Raw genomic sequence first — 23425 nt, 5'->3', positions numbered from 1 at the left:
GACTCTGGGGGTCAAGAGGAGGGGGAAGTGGGGGCACAAGTGATAATTTAGTGATACCGCTGCAGAGATGGCAGGGTGCCACTTTTCTAATAAGTACTGTCTCGCTGCAATCCCCATTTCATCTCCAGCCGTTGGTGGAACAAATTCTGCCCCGCTTGTGTTTTCACGTTCATATCAAATCCGGCTGATTGTTCATTGCTATCATTTTTCTTTGTCACATTCTGGGCTGTCTGTGTTGGTTTATGTTACAGTATTACAGCATTTCCCAAAGCACATGATATTCAAGTTATATCTTCATAGAGGTAATGAACTCATGCAACCGGAGAGCTGCTATCCTCTACCTAAGGAATGTCTCGGTTCGACTAGTCTGTTGTAAACATAACCCAAAAAGAAACTTCATTTGTGGGACAGAAACTTACTGTATATTTATTGGGAATGTGTAACAATACTGCACACTGCCACATTGTTTCGAATTAAGGCCCAGTGTATTGCAACGCTTCCCACATTTTTAAAATGCACTGGTGCTGAGAAGTAGGCTGGGGAGGGGGTTGTGTAAGGAATGGGTACTGACACTGTACCATTGTACTCGTGATGCTGTGTTAGCTTGTGGTAAGGGAGGACAATATGACGATATTGTATTGTATCGTGATACATTTGGTTATCAGGATACACAATATGCTTTTGAGATTATATGGTTGAATATGTTGTCAGTACTTAAAAAAAACACGACCCAAATGCACAGGAAGTAGAAGTACAGGAGAATGTAAATAGTCCTGTTTATTTGGGTGGAGTTGAAGAAAATTGAATAATAATGCAGCTACGGTGATTTTTTTTTTCTGCATGACAGTATATTGTGATATTTATCATGCATCATGAAAATGTCTTTAAATATCGTAAATTTTTTGCCATATCGCTCAGCCCTAGCTTGGTGCTATACTGTGCTTCTTTTTTTTGAAGCTTTTAATAAACACAAAATAGAAATATTAGCTGATTTTTGAGCTACTCTCAAAAATGTTTTCTGTATTGAAAAATGTATTAAGACTCCACTGTATCAAACATAATTTTAATTTTGAATGAATGAGCCACTGTTATTTAGGATTTAGATATTTTGAGCTGTTCTTTCAAATAACGTACTGTACATTACTGTTAACTTCAACACCAACCTTGATCTTTCAGTACTGACTACGCCTCTGTAGTGTGTTTTTCATATTAAACATTAATATCATACAGACTTTCAAATATTTAACTCCTATGTAATTTAGCAAGCACACGTCTTTTGAAGTGGTGGATTAAATAGTAGCTTTGAAGTGGTCATTAAGGAAAGGAGGTCCGTGTAGGCCTAGCAGAGGCAGAAGGAGAGGTTAAAGGCAAAGCCTTTCAAGATTTTCTCAGGGAAAGGACAAAGTTTGCTTTGTGTCAATGGTAGCTCTGATGTGTAAGACATTACCCTCACTGATTACATACTGTACATACATAAAGAAGATACAAAAAGGCTTCACTCATGCACTGCTTGTGCGTATCTCCGTAGACTTCAAAAAGCAGAAGCACCTGACAAGACTTTAGAACGTTAACCCCCCCAGTCGTCCCTACTCTAGCCCCTCCTAATTCTGGTGCCACTTTTACGGGGAAAGGCACAATACAGGGGCGTCAATGACAGTGAGCAAGGGTGGCTAATCCCTGCAGCTGTCAGCCCAGGGGGGTATTAAGCCTCCATTCTGAAGATTCTTGGGCCCTAGCCAACCAAAGACCTACTGTAGTCTCTTTCAAAGCCCGTGGACAACCAGCAAGTCTATTCTCTTTACCGAGCGCGCCGACAATGGGGAGAGAAATGAAGCCATCACACCATGAAGTCATATGAAAGAGAGCAATAAAAGCCTTGTAGTACTTGTGCAGGAACCATTCTGAGCTCACTGAAGTGTTACACCAGTCAGTGCCAGCCTTCTGATTGTTTCCAGAGTAAGATATCAGATTTTTACCCTTATTTACCCTTCATCCCCCAACACCACCTTTGGGTTGTGTGTTACGTAGCCAAGAATTACAACTTTTGCTGGCTTTCATGAAGTCAGTGGAGAGATGCCCGATGCTATCCTGCTTGATTTTCCCTGCTTCCCTAGCAGCACATGCCCAGTCCTTGTAGATCCACTTCATAATTCATTGCACTTAATGCTGGAAAAAAGCAAAGCACAAAATGACATAAAAATGGGGCTCAATCATAAAGCACTCTGATGTTGGAAAACAGCTGTGAGCTATGAATAGTGGAGGCTGTTGTTGGGGGTGGGTAATTGCAGAGGAATCCAGTGTTTATCGTGTAAATGAAAAGAGCGAGGCCCATCGAAACAGGTGTCGGAATGCGATGGAAGGCCTGTGCACTCCCTCCCCGGAGTAAAGTCCTGCTAAAGCTCCTCACCTCGATTTGGAGCATTACAACACAGCAGCACCACTTTGAGGGATGAGGCTTGTTTCGGTGGAAGGGTGGGGAGAGATTACAGGGACAGGCTGAGTTTGCGTGAGGAGGAGTGGTGAGGAGGGGGGGTGTATGATGCAGTACATAAATGCTACGTGATGCAAGAGTTCCAGTTTTATCGTGCTGCGAGGCGTGGCCCATCCTTACCCCTTACTGGACGCAGAGACACCTGCGTTATATCCCCCGAACCAGCGTTCACCTGTCTTTAGGGTTCAAGGGAAAGACGATTTATAGTATATGGAGGTCCTTTCAACTTTTACAAAGACAACAGGGTTGGAAGGGTTACTCCGTTACAGATTACTATACTTGTATCGGAATCCAAAGTACTACTATATTTAAGTAAGGTTATCTAATTACTTTCAGCTACTTTTGGATTACTTTTTTAAAGCCATATATTCAAATCAAGACAAAATAAAAACTCAAACGTATGAATTCCGACCTGACCAAAAATGGGAACTTCACAAGATCAAAAGGAAAAACCTTTCAAAGGTTTCAAAGTTAATGTAAAATGATTATAAAAAGTGACATGATTTTGTTTTTTTCTTTAGCACTACAGCTCCAATTCACCATATTTAATAAATAAATAAATGAAATAAACTGTGGTATTTAAAAGCAAGTCAAAACTTACATTCTAGGCAAGAGAACCACCTAAAAAAAACTGCCTCAAGCTGATGTTGAGTTCATTTTGTTGACCCAAACTGCTCCAGCATCACAACAAGCTGTATGTTTAAGCTAATGATTAGTGCCATTGAAGAGCAGTGAGACAGAATTCAAGAATTCAAAAATTCAGAAGTCAAGAATTCAAGAATGCAAGCTGTTGTATGCCAGTTGTACCGTTCTGTGTCATTCTGTATTGTACTGTATTGTAAAGCAATGCTTGCATTGAGGTTGTACTGTGCTGTGTCATGAAAAATCATGAAATTGCTCCCAAAACCAGATACATGCAATCACCTTTTATCCTGCACAGATGCAGTGGCCAGTAATGTTTGGGCAAAGTCTGAAAAAATGAAGTTCAAGCTTGTTTGAAAGTGAATGTGAGAGCTGACAATTATAGAGCTTTGGTACCACACCTTTAACTCTCTCTGTGTTTTGGGAGAGTCGTTGCGTGTCTAGTGTCAGGTCAACGGCAGTAGTGTGAAGGTGAAAAAAGCCTCTAAGTCTGAAGCCATTGACCACTTCAGTACTACACCAGACACTTGGCTCTCTGCAGCCTTTGAAGAGAGCTGGTGAATCTGATCTTTAAGGTGGAAAAGCTTAGCACACAGCTCCAGAGTTCAACACACCGCCTTGACTTTAATGCTGCGCCTGTGCAACCGCCAGCTGCGGCCTTGGAGAAGGGCCATGATTCCCTCATCAGTTGCAGGCACTTAACTGTTTGACAGTAAATGGAGGAGTTTAGATGTAAGTCAAAAACACTAAACCCCCCAACGTGGACTTGGTTTTGGATGTGCTTGAGATACAAGCTACAAGACACACTGCCTTCCAAAAGCCATTTTGTCCAAGCTGCTGTAGGAAACAATGATTTTGCATTAGTGCTGCTTAATCTTTTATCACACTGAACACATGCAAATCATCACAGTTAGTTGTGGGTGTATAAATTACATCACCATCTGTCATATATCCTTACAGTTCAAATCTTATAGTCAGTGGTAAATTGACCACTTGCTTTAACCTGTAGATCACCATAGGACTTTATTGGACTTTACTGATAATTCTTTCAGCATATGCCAGTTGTCATAAAGGCAGTTACAACATGTGACACTTGGTGGAATTAGCCTTTATGAAAGTGTATGTAGGCCTAGATGTCATGCAGTTTCTTTTCTTCTTCTAAATTTACACCAAAGAGAACCTTGCAGTGTTGTCTGAAGCACCCAGTAGATTATATACCTTACAGTCAACTGTCAGGGCCTGCAATGAGTGAAGTGCACAGAATTGCTGTAAAACAAACTAAAAACAATCTGCTTAGCAACAGAGACACTGCTTTATATTGGCCATCATGAATATAATGCTCAGTGTGAGCCGTAATTAAATTTGCATTTGGTTGTTTATCAAATATTCAAATACACTATCAACTGAATATCCATGCATCCTCAAACGATCAGTGTTATAAACTAGTAATTCTCAATCTGGTGGTCTTGAGATGGATTGCAAAAAGGTTAAGCCTCTTCTGATATTTATTTGAAATTACTTTTACCATACAATCCACACACTGAAGATATCCCATTACCATTAAATGCTGAAAAAGAGCAGGCAAGTAAGTAGAGGAAAGCCTGTAAGGGGCAGACGTGGCGCTGCAGCAGTGTAGCAGTGCTTAGTCAAGATGCCATCTTACTAGCATCTTACTTCGCTACATTTCAAATATTGCGAGTGGAGCATTGGCTGGGCAAAAAATGTTGTTATTCAGATTATAAAACAAACAAATCTTTTCCTTCAAGAATAACTGAATTATTGCAGATACTGTATTCCCTTTTCTTAAAACTCTAAAGACAAAATAGTTGTTGGGAACTAATGTCATGCTGTTTCCATGCGTTTGATAGCCACACCATCACAAAACTTTGCAGCAGATAGCTTTTACTTTTGCGATTTCATGGGGCAGTGGTGGCTCAGCGGTTAGAGCGCCGGGTTATCAATAACAGGGTTGTGGGTTCGATTCCTGGGCTTGGCAAGCTGCCACTGTTGGGTTATCAATAACAGGGTTGTGGGTTCGATTCCCGGGCTTGGCAAGCTGCCACTGTTGGGCCCTTGAGCAAGGCCCTTTACCCTCTTTGCTCCCCGGGCGCTGGAGTTGGCTGCCCACACACACACACGCGTGTGTGTGTGTGTACTCACTGCCCCTAGTGAGTGTGTGTTCACTACCACAGATGGGTTAAATACGGAGGACCCATTTCGCTGTACAGTGCACACTGTACAGTGCCAAATACGTGCACCTTTACCTTTTTTTTTATTTTAAGTTTAGGATTTTACATTTGTTGAGACAGCCTTAGTATCCATTACATTGTGAAAATTAAAATGCTGTCTGTACTGGATAATCCATGGTATTGCATTTTAATTTTCTAAATTTTCTAATTTAATTTTGGTTATGCAAAATTAAAGTTATTTAATTTAAATAATAACTTTAAAGTGTAAAGTTATGCAAATAGCTTTGCTGGAAACAAGTTTTGCTGTTAAATGAAAGTGCAGGTTTAAACTTGATACAGAGTTTGTTTCAAATGTAAAAAAATACAATTCAGTATGAAAGTATGCATAACACAAAGACTGTAACCATTCCAGACTTAAAGGCGCTGTATATGGTCCCGGAGGACCACTGTTGATCTTTGAACTCGAAAGCAAAACAAACACAATCTTCATTGCCCCTTCAGGAGCTCCGCCCTCCAGGTCTTTGTGGCCATTAAACCCATTGCAAATGTTGTACGATCAAATTCCATGATATCATTTTAGAATAAACAGGTAAGTAATTTGCTTTAGCTAGGTTACCGTTAGCTAGGTATTCGGTAAGCAAACTGTTGCTACAGTTGCTGCTGGTAAACAAACCAGTTATGATTCTCAACATTCAGAAACGAGACCAAGCAATGTAAATATTTTTGTTAAACAGCAAAAATAAGTCTGTTACCAACCAAACGAGCAAAATTAGAGCCATATGCTACCAGTCTTACCTAGCACCTACCCTACCTCAGCTGCAGCCCAGACTTTGGAACACAGCTACGGTCTTACCTTACCTCACCTTACCTTCCCCTGTTCTGTGCACAAGTGCAAACACCCCTGTTGCTAATTGGCTGGAATAGTGTTGTGTTTCTCTGACTTTTTACCAGCGTGAAAACCGACCGGAGAGCTAGCAAATCATGGAAAAACATTTGCAGAATGTTATAAAAAGTGTATTTTATTGAATTCATGTACAGCATCTTTAAACATATTCATTTTCAGCACATTTAACTAAAGAAGCAGTGAAGTTAGATTTCTTTACATTTTGTTACCTTGTGTTGACAGACACACTGTAAGTCTGTCATTCTGTCTAACTCCTGCTCTTAACCGAAGCTCTGCTTTTGAACAGCGTGTCTCTGAGAGATGAATGCTGAGTCTGTCAGGGGCTCACCTTCAGGCAGTTCAGATGCTCTCTCCCAGTCTGCAGAGACACTCAGTAATCCTCACTGCACTGAAGAGGTGTTGATGCATATAAGTGTGAGAAAGGGAGCAGAGTCTTAGTTTAATGTAAGTTAAAGTTATTTTCGCTTAAAGCAACACTATGTAGAAATTTTACCTTAAAATAACAGCTTTAAAATCATGTTGATGCTCCACTGATTTGTATTAGGGAGAATAGCATGTCTGTCATTGCTACCCCGGGTCCAGAATATCTGTGTAAAATTCTGTAATATTACTCTACCACATCAGTCAACATGGTTCTGTATCTCTCAACTTGTCAACAAATGCATGTGTAAAGCATGCCCATGAAGAGGAGCTCAAAGCATGATTTGTATTTACTACAGTAGAGTAGGAGGGAGTTCCCAGACTTTCCAGCTGTAGGGAGCAAAAAATGTTAAAAATTATATTCCGCCCTTGTAGAACAGCATTCCCAAAGTATTGTGCTGTTTGTTATCCAGGGCTAATCTTCTCACATCTAATATCTAGCCTCACTAAAGTTCTTGGAGCTAAACACAATCACATCCTCACAGCAATATTCCAAAAAGTGGTAGAACGTCTTTCCGGAAGAGACAGTTCCTGCAGCAAAGAGGAACTTGGGAAGATGTTTTGGAAGAAACATTAGATGGGCAGGTGTACACCGACTTCACTAGCCCATACAGTGTTTATAAAGGGATACAATGCTGTCCTTATTGTTGGATACACTGTGGAAGTTTCTGAGAGAGCATGCAGACACATTTAGATTGGAATTGGACTGCATGAAATCTACATAAAATGGGGATAATATGTATATTTAAATGCATATGTATGCTTGCATCAAATGGTAGTTTGTGAAACAAGTAAAAACTTAGAACCATGTTTTTTACATATCAAAATAAATGAGAGAAAAGGAGAAGAGTGGGTTATTAGACAGGAATAGACAGTTAAAGGGTTAAGACAGAAACTAACATGCAAATGGTAGAGACTGGGCCTCTGGTCAATGATTATATTTTCTAAGCTGGAGGTGGAAACATGACCCTAGTTGACCCCTTTCATGCTCTCCAGGGCCCCTGGGGGCCATTCCTTGAATAAGCAGCAGCATTCCCTTCAAGAGTCCGCTTCGCACTAATGAATGCTAACGTTAAGCTGGACATTTCTTAACCCAACCCTGCTCATACAGAGAGCTGATGGTGCTAAATACGTCTGCTTCTTTCCTCACCTCGGGGGTCTAATTGCTAGGCTTCAGGCTTGTTTTGACATTTGTCCATCTGTGTAAATTGAAAGGTACTATAAATCGGTGCACTGAAAGTGCTTTTAAATTTCATAGTGGGATTCCAGGGGGAGCCTTTATGGAAAAAAGGCTTCTGAATCTTTTTTTGGGGGGGGGTTCTGTAAAGTGTGAAAAATGGCAACATGGAATTCTAAACAAAAGGATAAGCAAGGATTCAGGCTTGGCTTGGTATTTTGTCCCTTCCTGATGCTGGTACAGGTATTGACACCTTAAGTAAACCCCCATTTTCTTCTTTTCTTTTTTCAAAATTTAAAGATGATTCAACTTTATGCTGTATTTAGGTCTGTTTTGGCCGATATACTTGCTTCTTGAGGAATCTGATATCAAATTTTGTGAGGTGTTGGCATCTACAAGAAGAGCAAGCTCTTATGAGTATTTTTGTCTTTTTGTGTTCTTTGTATGGATGGAGATATTTTTTAAGAACGCTATGTTTACAGAAATATCTGGATATGTGTGAAAGGGGTCTAAAAGTAGGCTTTGATACTCAAACATTCTAGTATTCTACAGGAAGAAATACACGGCCAACAACACGCATCACACAGTGACCGTTTTTTCTCTCCCTCTGATATCATAGCCTGCATTTTCTGCTTCTGTTGATCTGATGCCAGTACCTGTCATCTCCAAAAATCATGTACTACTGAATGTCAGCATGCTGCAGACGCTAATGTTCCTGACCCGCCCATGTTATCAAGGATGCACTAGGATGTGACTTGTGTGGACTTGGCAGAATGCATTAAGGACCACACTACTGTTCCAGTTGTACAATTACTGTACAGTGTCCTCCCGTCCTCAGGACTTTGTACTTGAGAGTTGAACTTGCCGGGTCAGTACTACCAGGTACACCAGTGCGAACTTGGCATACTTTGTATTGAGAACCCCCCCTATCTTTCTTATTTCCCCCTGCCTTTTGTTGGGCGGGTAGAGATAGGACAACTAGGTTGAACTCATGCCTTTACTTCCTGTATCCATCGTTTCAAATTAAAATGCTCTGCACATTCTGAAGCAGCTCCGGCAATCACAAAATAGATCCATTATAATATGGATGCATCAATGTGTGTAATTGCATGGTAATCACTATATTTTGTCCATATTTTCTTAAATCATAATTGTTCTGTTCTGAACCCCAGTTATCAGGTTTAAAGTCATTAAAATCGTTAAAATAATAAAAATTGCAAAGTACTTTTATTCAGAGAATAAGAAAATGGTTGTAGAAACATGGGCCTTCTCCGTTCTGACTGCAGATAAATTTGAAAGGGGGATTTTGGGGTTTAGGAAAGATATTTGAAGTTACAGATTCTCATCAAGACATGTCAGTGCCAATGCCTGTGAGCTGTAACTGTTTAGTGTGGTTTGGATTATCTATGCAAGTAGCTGTAATATTTTCAAGATGTCCTGGGTTTTTTTTTCTTCTTGTCTTTCTTTGGAAATTCCCAAAAGCTAGAGATTGTAATACTCTAGCTTTTACTTTCAATTTGTCCTTATGGACCACTCCTTTAAGACCCCCAGAGAGCAGGTGGCCTAGAAAAACATATGCGGTCTGTCACTCCGAACAGCACTTTTCCGCCCACCTAAAACCAGCCAAGAGGGAGCAAACAGCCTCAGGACCCGTTCATTATACTCTTTTCCCCATCCTGCCTCCACTTTACTCGCCAGGAAAAAAAGATCCAGCTTGTAGTTAAGAGGACAGTGTTGCACTCCAAGATGTTTTATAGGAGTGACTAACAAAGAATGGCAACTTCGAATGGTGACACATGGAAACTTAAGTGCCTCTTTAAAAAGTACAGAGCAAATGGCCAGCCACATTCAGGAGGACAAAAGCGTTTAGATAAGGAACCTTTTTGCCCAGGGCTTTTTTTTCTTTCTTTCCAGTAGCTTTTTTTGGATGTGGTTTTGTTGGCATGCATGCTTAAGTCTGATCATTAATTTTTGATGATGTTGTCCTTTTGCCTTTGTGGAGCATCTCCCTGTTAAAAGGTCGCTTTAGCAGCTAAGGGCATTGTAGTTGATATAGCTTTTCATTACGGTTCAGTTATGTTTATGGAGACTGTACTTCTGCTAGGAGTCCTCTGAGAACATTTACTGAATGAGGCTTCAGCCCAGCATCTTCATCTTCCAGTATTTATTTGCTTTTGGGATTTGTAGTAGTAGTAGATTTTTCCTGCTTTGGAAAAAAGCCTATGCAGAGAAAAGACTTACAGTAAATGGAGCTGGTTGAGACAAACATTGGAAGGAAATGGGTCAAAAATAAGAATGCAAGTTTTGCAACTTTTACCCTACATTTAGTATTACAGTTCCTGTGTTGATGCATTGCATAACTTGGATTGGAAATTTGGGGGTTGTTTACATATTGAAACTGTGGTCTTGTCCAGGAAGCCCAATGATTAGGGGTGTAACAGTGCAGCAAGACATCATGATATTGCAATGGAAAGACATGACACTGCACACTGTGAAGAATAGACCTTCCATCGATTATGGTTTCTAGTGCTACTACATTGTTGGAACATCAACGTTTGCAAATAACCAACATCAGTCAACAACACTTCACTCCAGCACATTCGTGCTGTGCTCAACACTAGCCCTGCTTACCGGCTCTAGTCTCATTAGTAGGGTTGTAACGGTACACAAAAGTCATGGTTTAGTTCATACCACGGTTTGTACCTCATGGTTTGTACCACAAGGAAAACGGACAATGAAACCCACAGACATACGGCTAGACCGTCATACAAGTTACAGTTTGATCCAACTAGTTCTGTAGTCCCCCTGAGGAAGAAAGAAAAGGAAACTGGACGTTTGCGGAGTGCGGACCACGCTTGACTGAGGCAAGGAGGTAAACTCGAGAAATCTGGGCTAGAGTTCTGGGGGCTTCGAGCTGATGGGACCCAAAGCCAGACCCCCCCTTGCTGGGCAGAGGATGAGTTTAGTTGGACCTTTCGGAATAGCAGGGTCGGTGGAGGGGTGCGAATTTTCGCCACGAGAAGGAGAGGGGGGAGAAGCAGCTATAAAGAACGTGGTAATGACGAGGAGTTCTCCCAAACTTTTAGTTATTACATAACTTTATTATGTGAGATTGTTGGAGATGCTATATACTTTATTAATCATTTAAATAATTGCAGTACAGGCACACCTTATTATGTCTACTCTTTTCTGATGATGCCCCAAGGAGAACAGGGTCCCCTCCTGAGCCTCGGGTTCTCCCCAGGTTTCTCTTATTTAACACCTTGAGAGTGTTAAATATGTTGCCATCGGCTTGCTCTGGATGGACTTAAGGCCACCAGAATTTCAGCCATGGGCCTGTGAGTTCTGGCTGTCTTGCTGTGTGTAATGATACAATTCTATGGTAGAAATTACCCAACAAGAAAAAGAGGGGGCGGCACAAGAGACAATATGGCTATACCACTCAACCCAATGAAATTCCCACAATACCAAGCAAATCTAAAGTATGTATACTTAAAGGGTTGCATCTTACGGTTTCCGGGTGCACGTGGCACTTGTGAAATTTGGTCTTATCAACAGAAATGTCCACATATGGTATGTTCTCCATGCTACTGCATGGAACTGTTATTTTTGTACCGGGTACGAATTAGGTACAAATACACTTAATATTACACCCCTAGTCTTCAGTTGAACAACTAGATCAAATTAGTTCAACATATTGTCAGAAGCTTGAATTGTGAAACTAAATATTGGGATTTTGATTCAGTATATGTGAGCATATTGCTACACCAGAACTAATGGTTGTGTTTCCTGAATAGAATTCCATTAGAAGCAAAGGATGAAATGGACAGTGAAGTATGGTATGAGTTGTTTTTCAGTAGCAGACCCAGCATTTCCCAGAGATGAAAAATGCCCTGTGTCTTGAGTTGGAATGCAGGCTTTATCAGGCTTTTCTTCGGCTTAATGCACGGGAAGACACTGGAGCTATTTGGTAAAGCTCTCTTAGCCGCTGCTTTGAGTAATTTATCTGAAGTGTGCATTACTGAGACAGATGGCTCTCGTCTTACCGATCGGTTTGTGCGATAAAATAACTTGATTAACATTAAACACACATTCTTTTCAAAGACGAGGACATGAAAAATGCCAGTCAGAGTCTGTCACTGCTAGCGCCATTCTTGGGGTTCCACTTGGAAGAACCTTTAAAGCATTCTTCTTGTCGGTGGCCTATTCAAGCAATCCCTGCATTCCTTGTCGCAACGCTGACTTGCATTAAAGGACCCGTCCCCTTTTGTCTAGAGTTTTGTCTGCAAACAGGGTTTTGTTTCTGACACTGACCCTGAAATACAGCCATCACCTCGACAAACACCCTGATGTTTGCACACCATGGATGGCTGAGGCTTGCCTTCTTTTTCAAATTAGCTGCTCTCGGCGCAGGCCTGAGAGTGAAAATACAGGCATCGATCGGCTCAGCAGAAAGTAACGGCTGCTGTTGAATCATTTAAGTCTAAATAAAAGTCTAAGACTAAATTCTCGCCACAGCCTTTGTTTTTAGTCGTTTCATTATACACACATTCCCTGTATATGCTGGCTGTCGGATAAACACTTCTAACTTAGCTAGCCTCCACGAAGAGGCGACTTTGTTAGTGGCGTGATGGGATGTTTGGATGTTTTCAGCAAACTACATGTTTACTTTCAGCCCTCTTTCACCTCCCTCTCTCTCTCCAAGCGTTCTGTTGCCACACACTATGCCAAATAGGGCTGATTTCAACAAACAGAACAGTGAGCGCTACAAGGATTGTGGAAGGAAAATGTGAAGTCATATTGCTGTCATTATTATAAATATTTCTGATTAAGTTTTCAGATACATTTTTAGGTGTCCAGATACATTTTAAAACCAATAACCTATATTCTGGGTTATTCCATACCAACTCTCATGTCATGGATTTCCATGGAAGAAAATATAGGGTAAAAAGACATCTTAAATAGATTTTAGCTTTAAAACCATTTTGGTGTTCATTCACATCAGTGCTGGAGAACATTGCTAAAATGTAATGTCATGATATTTCTCAACCATGCTAAGGTGCAGCTATTCTGTATTAAGAATTGTAATATTCATATGCAATTTTATCAAATGTATAGGTTCACAATAGGTAGCATTAAAATAGGAGTGATAAGGGGAGAGAATGCTATCTATCCACCCAGAGAGAACATGGCCAGTTGTGCTCTAAAGGGCTACAGCTTCTGATGGCAAAGTAGCATAACCCAAGATTTAAATGGGAAATTCTTAGACCATTGTGTCTAAGAATGCTGTGCTGTGTCTGCTGAGCCACTTGGAGCCCCTGCTTTTGTGTTTTAGAAATACAAAAGAAATAAATAAAAATCAAATAGCACAACCCTCCTTAAGAAAAGACTGATTTGATAGAAGAAGTGTCATTTGCATTCACCATGGGTCAGATGCCATTCAGCTTGAGCTAAGCTTAGCATGGCATGTTTCTTACTTGCACAGCATGCACAGAACATCCTTACCAGGACTGGTCATATACATTCTGTATTGTCCAGCCCTATTTCAGAATGTAACAATGTTTTGTTGTTTTTATTTTGTTGTTTTATTATTGTTGTATTAATACCTAGTCAGAACTTCAGGCTCTTCAGCTCAGGCCTGCCGTTCTGTAAGCAGTTAAACTCAAATCTTTAATTTATAGCCCCAGTTTAGAACATGCCGGGGCACGTTTTAAATATGCATAACTAAAAACTATTCGGAGCACGGTTTTGAAACTTTGCAAGTTACATGAGTCAGGGATCAAGTTCTTCATGAAAAATCCATGAGATGACCTGCCAGGCTGTAGGTGAGTTGGTGTGGAGGGAACCTTCTGTCTATCTGGAGAAAGCGTTCTGCTGTACGTACTACTGCTGTACGCCCTTGTCCTTCTGTGTGTATGTGCAGGTGTGGCTTCATCACACCCATGCACACATATACACACACGCATAGATAATGACACCCTCGTTGCCATTCGCGGCTCATAATTAGTGAGTAGACATGTGCAGACTTTTAAAGATAGGTATTCTGAAGGGCTGTACAGGCCATACCTGCCATTTTCTGGGAATAGCCGGGAATAGAGGACGGACAGATTTAAGTTTAGACCAAGGGCTTTTTTTTTAATGTACTGACTGTAGTCACAGGAGACACGTGACGGAAATAGTGGGAGCAGTACCTATAATGATGGGAAGTCAGGGCACCAGTGGTGGAAGACGTCCTGTGATCAGTGAGGAGACTGAATAAAAAGTCACTGATTGGAGTTTAGCAGCACTCTGAGTGGAGAGAGTTTATGATCTGATGGTTTTTGGCATGACTTAATACCGTGAGAAGGAACTATTAATAAAAAAAATGAATCTGAACGTTATGCTAGCTCCAGTTAATCCAGTTTGACAGCTTTATTTTTGAGAGAAAGCTGCAACTATGTGTGCCAGAGTCCTTCAAAACAAGTCATAGCCTCCGGTACCTCACAGAAGCAACAGACAGTGAAGAATGTAGTTCTGCAACCTAATCGTCTCACACCTTCATCTAACTGAACACTTCTTCACCACACCCTTGAAAACCGAATAAATAGACGTGATTAAACTCTTATCATCCTGATCACCCTTCACAGTTCATTGAGGCCACATGGCCACTGTTCCATTGATGTAATTAATGTCACTGTGCTCTTCCCTTTGGCCTTGTAGAGTGGCAGAGCATTTCTAGTGCTATAATGTAATCCCCTGAAGGAACCAAAATTTGGTGACTGGAAACATCCTTAACTTTGGCCTGTGTTCCGCCACAGGGCCAAAAGGTTACTAAGGCTGCACCGTACCGTTCCGCGCTGGTACGGACCCGTTAGACCAGTTACATTTTCTTTTTGCATTTACTGTGTTGCCAAATCAGGACCATGAAGTGCACAGTGGCTCGTAGCAATTGACAGTTTCACTGTTTAGTCTTGCCCTACAACTACAAGGCTAATGTAGCTTGCTAGAGAACCTACTGAAGCCTTAATTCATCTGTTATTATTGTGTAATCTACATGCATAAATCACACTTGTCTCAAACTACACCAAGGAGGTCATTTTGTAGATGTAGTATGCCAAATCATTTTGGAATCCACTTCCACTCACTGAGGCAAATATAGAGCCAATCAGTGGATACCTACTCCATTAAGTCCTCCCACCAAATGGTTCTGTGGCCCCAAGTACGGCTAGCTAACCACGGCGAGAAAACCTGGCTCAGCCCGTTTTAAAAGTGTTCCATGCCGAACCATGTCCATGTGTAAAAGCCACCGTTCGGCCCTGCAGTGGAAAAGCGGCCATAGAATCTAGTGGGTTTAGTTGCTTTTTTACTGTGTTACTCTATTGTTCAAAAGTTGAATAAAACTTCATAATAGCAGCTTTAGTAAGAGCTTTACACTCTTATCAAGCAAAGCAAGTTGCAGTTTAATCAAGTTACAGAAGCAGGTGAATGTGTTTTGTGAGAGTTCATTTACCCCCACCTCATCCCAAGCTCTTCAGCTCATCCCAAACTCCCCAGGGGAATGCTGGCGGGGCTTTCTACCACTTTAGCCCATGTCTGCCATTGGCACGGTGTTCTATTCTATTGCCATTACTTCTCTACAGGGACTAGACTAGCTATATGTATGTGTGTCTGTGTGTGTGTGTGTGTGTACATCTGTGTCAGCAATGCTTGCAACTTTAAGTATCTGAATGCATTCGTTAGAAGGGGTGTCCACAAACATTTGGACAGGTAGTGTATCACAAATACGCAGAGGCCGCTATTCACTCTCTTGCAAACGGAGCATGGATGTTGCATCTTTAGAGGCCCAGGACAGGGTGGCTGCTTTCCCCCATGTTTGCGGTTGCCTGCTGGCCAGGGCTAAGAGTTTAAGATTAAAAGCAAGGCAGTGTGACAGGGATTTGCCTCAGCTGCCAGGCTTTGGCAGACGTTTTTAAGAAACGCTTGCTCTCCGACTGCATACTTCTATAATCTCTTTTGAGAGCGTGTCACTCTGATAGAAAGGCATGCGGCCCTCTCGCACTAAATCAAGCGTTTTGTGACTGATTAGGCTGCAGAGATGGGTCCAAGAGTTGCGTTTGCAGCAACGATAAGAACACAGAAAAAGAACGAACAAAAGATAAAACAAACATGCTAATAGAGCAAGCCATGAGTGTGCTAGTTGCTTCCAAAAACCACAGGCCCTTTAGAACTAAGCCCGTCTTCCCCCTCATGAATGAGGTAAATGTTGTTTTGCTCTGAGGGTAGAAAAGAGCGCACAGCCCTTTGTAACATCCTGGAACGTCTTCAATGCATCAAGCAATAAAAAGCTAACAGGCCACTTTTGAGGCTTTGTTTCCGGTTTTGTTTGTGGTTTTTACGGCCTCTTCTCCAATCACGGGAGGGATAGCCCTACCTCAGATGCACACTGACCCATGCTTGGCCCATAATTTGGTGTCACTGCCTCTCAGAGGGTGTGTTCACCTCGCTGGCTAATCTCTAAGGACCGGACGCCTTCTACAGAAGCGCTCCTGCTTTATGGTGCTTCTTGATTTATGGAAACGAATTGAACAACTACACATAACCGCTGTTTACTGGCCTTCGTGTGAACTCTCCGTTGCTCATTTTAACTCCTGACCTTCCTCTCGCACTACCTCGCAGGTCTCAGAAGGTTAACTCAGCCCTTCTCGCTATGGAGGCGACCCCGGCCCTCCTCCCTCTCCTGCTCTTCCTGAGTTTGTGTGTCTGCGGTTGTCATGGCAACCTCCGCCCGACCCCCAGAGTATATCTCTCTTACAAAGGTAAGCATGGTCTAGATTCATCAGCCTGTATGAGATGCAGGAAGTATTTCTCCTTTATTGTCTAGTTTGCTAATGTTGTCTTTCTCCAGCATTTCTCTCTAATCGCCATCTGTCTGTCGTTTATGGATGATTACCACAGATAATCATTTTCCCTGGAAGAACAAAAACCCATTCACTCAAAGCACACTTATTATAGAAACCAGTGAATACAGCCAGTAAACATTTATGTGAATAGATTTTTTTTCTTGATATTTACATAATAATTTATATAAGATTAATTTAATAATGTATTTTCAATACATTTAAATTCTTGATATTTATTTAAATTAGTAATATTGTAGCAAAAGTTTATGAACTACAAAACATATAAACTATTTTGTTCATATTTGCTTTATTATTAAAGGAGGATCAGTAATGTGAAGTTCTAGTAAATCTGTTGTCCCTGTATTGATAGGGTGGTATAGTTTTTGTGTGCAGTGCAGAAAATCTGTAGATTTTTTTTTTTTTTTTTTTTTTTTTTTAAATATGACTATATAACAATAATAATATTCATTATAGGAGTGTAACACTGCGTGTATTTATGAATGCCATGGTTTGTTGCAGTCATACTGAGAACATGCAGTAGCCTATGTACAAATGATTAGTTCAGTCTCGAAAGGAATTTGTACATATATGGCTAAAAGACAATTTCAGGATTCAAACAATGTGTACTAAATATAGTCTGACCGTCGTACATATGCACAAACTACTGACGCAACCCAGAAACGCAGGAATCCAACAACTAACAGAAAAAGGTACAAAGCAACCAGTGAAATTGCATTACCTGAAGCTACACCCCAACCTAAACTTAATTCTGACCTAAAGTTTTTGTCCATTAGTTCCTTTAAGAATTGTTTCTTTTTACCCTCCAACGCTCAGCTGACTAATATTGATTCCTTTTGTTTGATATTTGACAGTGTATTCTGATATCCTACAGATCTCCATGCTTAGTTGGCAGATCTTCCGACAATCACCCTAACAGAGTGAGGTTGTATTTACTAATTAACCTTCTGGTATTAACAGCCTTCCGATGAGCCCTTGAACGCAGCATTACCCCACCCATTTATAGCTCCCTCTAGCTCTAGCAATGCTCCCGACACTAGGAGGGTAAGGACTTAACACAGGCTCTTACGATACACGCAAAGCCGGCCACCGCCTCTTTTCAAACTCCTGCTGATGTGGCATCGCCGGGCAGCCAACGCGCTCCGAGGAAAGCGCCGGATCCCCAGCTTCACCTCACCAAATAACAGATGCCTGTGTTGGCCAACATTACTTCAAGAGTGATAAAGAGAGAGAGATGGCATGGCCAGTTGTGCTCTCTCTGGCTCTGGCCGCCGATGGCGAGGCGGCATGGCTCAGGATTCAAATTTGCGACCCTACTTCGTTCAAATTTCAATTTTAAGTGTCTTTGCTCTTTATACTCTCTGTTCTAAAACCTTTTTTAATTGAAAGCTGTTTTTGCAGTCTTTCACAAACATACACACACACATACAAACACGTATATGAATGAAAGCAGAAGTGAGGGGTTTACTTAATGTTTCCGTAATGCCAGAATGTCTTGTTGAACCTGCTTCTATACATACGTGTGGATCATGCTCAGTACTGTTAATGTAATTGGTTGCAAAGTTTTGCAATGTGGCAGCTTTACCCCCTCTATATTCACAACACGGTGCCCTTCTCTGTCTCTCTCTCTCTTTAGCGCCAGCACGCCTCATCACCCAATTAATGCTCTAGAGAAATGACTACCCATCATCCTCTCTGTGCACTGACATGTCACTGTGGGGCACAAAGAGAGTCATGCAGAGAGAGAGGCCGTTTGATGTTAAAAACTGCAGTCTCTCACACAATAGCATCAGAGTGGATCATTATAGTGTGTGTGTGTGTGTGTGTGTGTGTGTGTGTGTGTGTGTGTGTGTGTGTGTGTGTGTGTGTGTGTGTGTGTGTACAGAGAGGAGAGAAACAACAGCCCTGAAATGATTTTCAATCGTTGTTTTATACAACAAACTGACGTTGGCTGTGGCTAAATATGTACACATACACACACACACACGCACACACACACACACATTTCTGAGTGTCTGACACTAGCTCATCAGCCAGCAGGTCAAATTCCGACAAGAATATGCTCTTAGTTCTGAGAAACAATAACACACACACACACACACACACACACACACACACACACACAAAATACCCAGCTTAGTGGGTATTGCACGCCATGACGTTTTGATCCCGTGTCTCTGTGACAAATACCCCCACACACATACACACACTTACAGTCGCCACAGGGGATTTGCGTACAGGACCTGCTGGCACTGTGCCAGTGGCCTAACGTGGCATCCTGCTCTCAGGACGCTGGCCTTTAACACGTAACCTGAGCCCAGCAGAGAGACAGAGAAGAAAGAGGAGAGGAAGGAGGGGTGAGGGGGGAGGAAGAGAGGAGAGAGCAGAGGAGGAGAGGTTAACGAGGAGGGATAGGGAGGAACATCATGTTTTATTTGTGAGAGGCAGGAGGAATTTTAAGAGTTCACAAAGAAGAGAAAGAATATGGGGCAGGACAGAGAGAGACTGGAATACATTTGATGGGCAGAGAAAGAACTGGGGGTAAAGGGGAGCGAGAGAGAGATATAGATAGATAGAGAGAGGGAGAGGGAATAGGGCAAAGAACGAGGAGCGAGAGAAAAAGAGAATGAGAAGTGATGGGCGTAGTCAAGGTGGACAGAAAGAAAGAGACGTAGTGGAGGGAGAGGAGGAGTTTGAGGAGAGAAAGTGTGGTGAGAGCAAGAGGAAATAATGAGGTGAGGAAGCAATAAGAGAAAAAGAGGAGAGATGGAGAGAAAAAGGTTGAGAGAGACCTATAAAGGGACAGACAACAATCGTGGTGAGAGATAGAGAGAGAGAGAGAGAGAGATAGAGGACAAAAAAAGGCAGAGAGAGAATGTTACATAGGGAAGAGAGAAAGCTTGGTGAGCGAGCAAGGGCGAAGAGAAAGTGTGTGAGAGTGAGAAAGAGAAGTAAGGGAGACCGAGAAAGAGTGTGGTGTCAGAACAAAAGAGAGAGAGAGAAGGAGAGAGATGAGAGAAGCCAGGGAGAGTGTAGAGAAAGTCAGATGATAAGTAGAGGGAGCAAAAGAGGAGGGAGAACAAGAAAGTGAGGTGAGAGAGAAAATTGGGGATAGTGTACTGAAGGAGAGGGAGAGGGAGAGGGAGAGAGAGAGAGAGAGAGAGAGAGAATTTACTTCATTTTTATAAAGAAGCTCAGCAGTCACCAACAACCTGAACGACCACAGAACACAACTAAAGTAGATGATCATGAAATTCATTCTTTGGTGGAAAAAAAGCCCATTTGCAGCATCTAGTGAACAGCGCAGAAAGGTCAGATTAATGCTAGAAACCCGTCTAAAAAAAACCTTCAGAAATCTGGGACAAAATTCTTTGGACAAATGAAAGCAAAATTAACTTGAGGATGGAGAAGGAAAGGAACGGTTCATGACCTGAAGCATACCACATCATCCGTCAGACATGGTGGAGTCGCTGTGATTGCAGGGACATTTATATCTGCCAGTAGAACTGGGTCACTGGTGTTTATTGACGATGTGACTGCTGAAAGAAGTAGCAGGATTAATTCTGATGTTTGTAGAGATCTTCCTTCTGCTCAGTTTCAGTCAAATGCGGTAAAACGTATAGGATGGCATTTCACAGTGCAGATGCATAAGGATCCAAAACTTATGAGCTTCATGAGGCAAAACAAATGGAAAGTTCTTGATTGGGTCAGACAGATACATAAAGGCTGAAAGACCCACAGACTAGCAGCAACTGAAGGCAGCTACAGTTAAGGCCTGGAAAAGGCCTTCCTCCTCTGAAAGGAGGCAACTTAGCATTCAGTGATGTCCATGGGTTGCATCTAAGTATTAAAAATACTCCTAATATGTATAATTACGTTAGTTTATCCAGTTTATTTGAGCCTTTGAAACTTGGGGATTATGTAAAAATGGCTGTAATTCCTAAACAGTTAATGTAATGTTGGTAAACCTCTTGAATGAATTAAAGCTGAAGGTCTGCACTTTAAACACATCTAGATTGAATCTTTTCAGATTTCTTGAGGTGATGTACATAGACAAAATGACACAATTTGTCCTTGTCCAAATGCTTTTTGGCCTGGCTGTACACAATATTCCCCTCCCTACTTTCAATGTATTCAAATAACTCTAAAAAAAAAAAAAAAAAAAAAAAAGGCTTAATGTAACACGGTCAAAGATTGTCAAGCATTATAATTTAATCATTCAGCCCAATTTCACACTGTAATGGGCAATTTACCTGCACTACTCAAGTGAAATTCAAGTGAAATTTGATTAAAATGAAACAAATGAGCATACTGAACAAAAGCAGTGCTTTTTATACACACTTCAAATGTATCACTAATCAAGAAGCTCACAGCACACTTCCCGTATTAGTATTTCAAAGGCCACTATTGCATTACAACTAATGACCAATATATTGAGCAGCCCTGGCTTGTGTGTGTGTGTGTGTGTGTGTGTGTGTGTGTGTGTGTGTGTGTGTGTGTGTGTGTGTGTGTGTGTGTGTGTGTGTGTGGTTATACATATGTTCTGACCGAAGTTATTGTGTGCGTAGGTGACAGTGCAATAGATCCCTGTTCTGAGAAAGGGGATAGGGGATATTGCCAGGGTATTATTAGCCTGTATGTTTGCTGTGTTTACCTCAGCCGGAGCACAGGGAAGCCCCCCAGAGTATGAGGGCCCACTGCCAGCAACCTGCTCCAATACGCCACATGCACGAGCTCTATGCGGAGCTTCAGCCACTGTCATCCAGCTCTGGACTCCTGAGCTCCACCACTGAGGCTTTACTCAGAGAGAACTGGCAGACTGACCAGACTCTAAATAAGTCCTGACCTAACACACACACACACACACACACACACACACACACACACACACGCTATTCACACTCATAGCATTACATCTTCCCATATCTATGTGTCCTAAACACTTCTGCACTTGTAGCAGGTGTGTGTGTGTGTGTGTGTGTGTGTGTGTGTGTGTGTGTGTGTGTGTTTAGAAACCAGGCTGACCTACTACTAAAATGATTTTAACTGTGTGCCATGCTTTTCACAAAAGCTACATGTTTAAAAAATATTACATTTTGGGTTACTGAGATTAAAGTTAGATTTTGTTATTGATTACATATAGGTATTTACATGTATACTGTTGCTAGGAATGTCAGGCATGTTTTAATGGATTAGTTAATGGCTATTTTAAGATTACACCTCTAATCCTTAGTTTTACCGCTGTGTGGCTGTCATAGAGCATTAAAATATAGCAGTTTGCCATGAGAGGCAAAGCGCTACTGCAATTTTTTCACAGTAGAGGGTGTTTTTCAGCAAGACATGCCTGCAACTTACAACTAAAATCTCAGTAACAGTTTCGAGTGGCTTACTGCTTCTTTAAAGCGGCAGTCAACATTAAATACACCATTGTTCAAATTGTAAAACATTTGCAATTAACTATTCGCCACATAATGTAGTCTGTTAACAACAAGAGGGCAAAGGATTAGCTATAATAATGTGGCATAGCCATGCCATGAAACAAAATTTGTTTGTATTCAAGGTTTATTTAGCTATGGAGCCAAGCTGGTGACATAATTTAATTAATTAATTAATTAATTAATTCTTAATTAAGTCATGGCCACAACTTAGTAAGGCATGGTAACAAGGTGTGGCCATGACTTAGTAAGCCACGGGAATAAGATAAGTTGTGATAATTAATTAATTAACTTACTTAATTAAACAGTGACAAAATATGTGAGAGTTCAGTATTCAACTAATAGATTAAATATGTCTATATCTGCAAAAATCCGCTGGTAGATTTCATTTTATGCAAATCAGGTAGTGACAGGCCTTCTTGTAAAACTTTGTGAGCTCAGAGACTAAATATGGTGCATGGCAGTGTTTTAATGCCAAAGACGTTCATTTTTAATCATTTGTGAAATAATTCTTTTACCAAAGTATTAAAAATTAAGTGCTTTTATTGCACAATTTATTGCACAAGTAACCAAAAGGATGGTAGCCAAATGATCCGGGGGGTCAGCCAAGCTGTATTATAATATAACACATAAAATGGTTATTTTGAAAATGTAGGCTGAAAATGAAAAATATGAGGGTCCTGAAGGTCACATTATTCAAATCTAGATAATAAGGTGATTATATTTAAGTACTGCTTGGCAGTATATCTTACCTAAACCTACAAACATCAGATTGGATCAGTATCAGCTGGCACTCACTGTTACACTGGATAAAGGGTTTTTTGACAGGTCAGTGTAATACTGCATTACCAGTTTAATAGGGTTGTTTCAAACATCTCAGTTGAAGAATTGACTTCCAACTAAATTAAACTAAAAAGTGTCCCTATGATCAGAAACTGACCACTACTGCAGCATTAGAGATTGACTAACACTAATTAGGAAATAGAAGAAAACAAACTATGGTAACTGTATACCTATAAAGGGCCCCAAAACAGTGGCTAGAAAGTGCATGTGTAAATACTCCAGCAGCTAGGTGGTGCCTGGCGCAGTTTAACCAACCCAACACACACTATTATCTACCAATTATCATCCTGGCATCGTTGCTTTGTTGAAAGCGTTCCACCACCCTAATTAAATAAGTAACAGAAAATCTATAAAATGCACCTTTATGGTAGATGTTTCTAAAAAGAAAAATGGCCAGTAAGTGTATGTAAAAGGTAGGGGCAGGTGT

The 23425-nt window shown here is 41.1% G+C and overlaps 1 protein-coding gene across 2 annotated transcripts in view; it reads left to right on the top strand.

Annotated features, from left to right (window-relative positions):
* The window catches only part of sema3gb (sema domain, immunoglobulin domain (Ig), short basic domain, secreted, (semaphorin) 3Gb), a 56351-nt gene that overhangs the window by 6245 nt on the left and 26681 nt on the right, over nt 1-23425 (top strand). For both annotated transcript variants that reach the window (XM_072681808.1, XM_072681807.1), the window contains exon 2: nt 16479-16618. In XM_072681808.1, the coding sequence (XP_072537909.1) occupies nt 16510-16618 (109 nt within the window). In that variant the 5' untranslated portion in view covers nt 16479-16509. The remainder of the gene's footprint in view (nt 1-16478; nt 16619-23425) is intronic.

Source organism: Salminus brasiliensis, chromosome 6 (genome assembly GCF_030463535.1).
Source record: "Salminus brasiliensis chromosome 6, fSalBra1.hap2, whole genome shotgun sequence".
Classification (NCBI taxonomy): Eukaryota; Metazoa; Chordata; class Actinopteri; order Characiformes; family Bryconidae; genus Salminus; species Salminus brasiliensis.
Note: the sequence above shows the minus strand (reverse complement) of the source record. Positions and strands in the feature narration are given on the sequence as shown.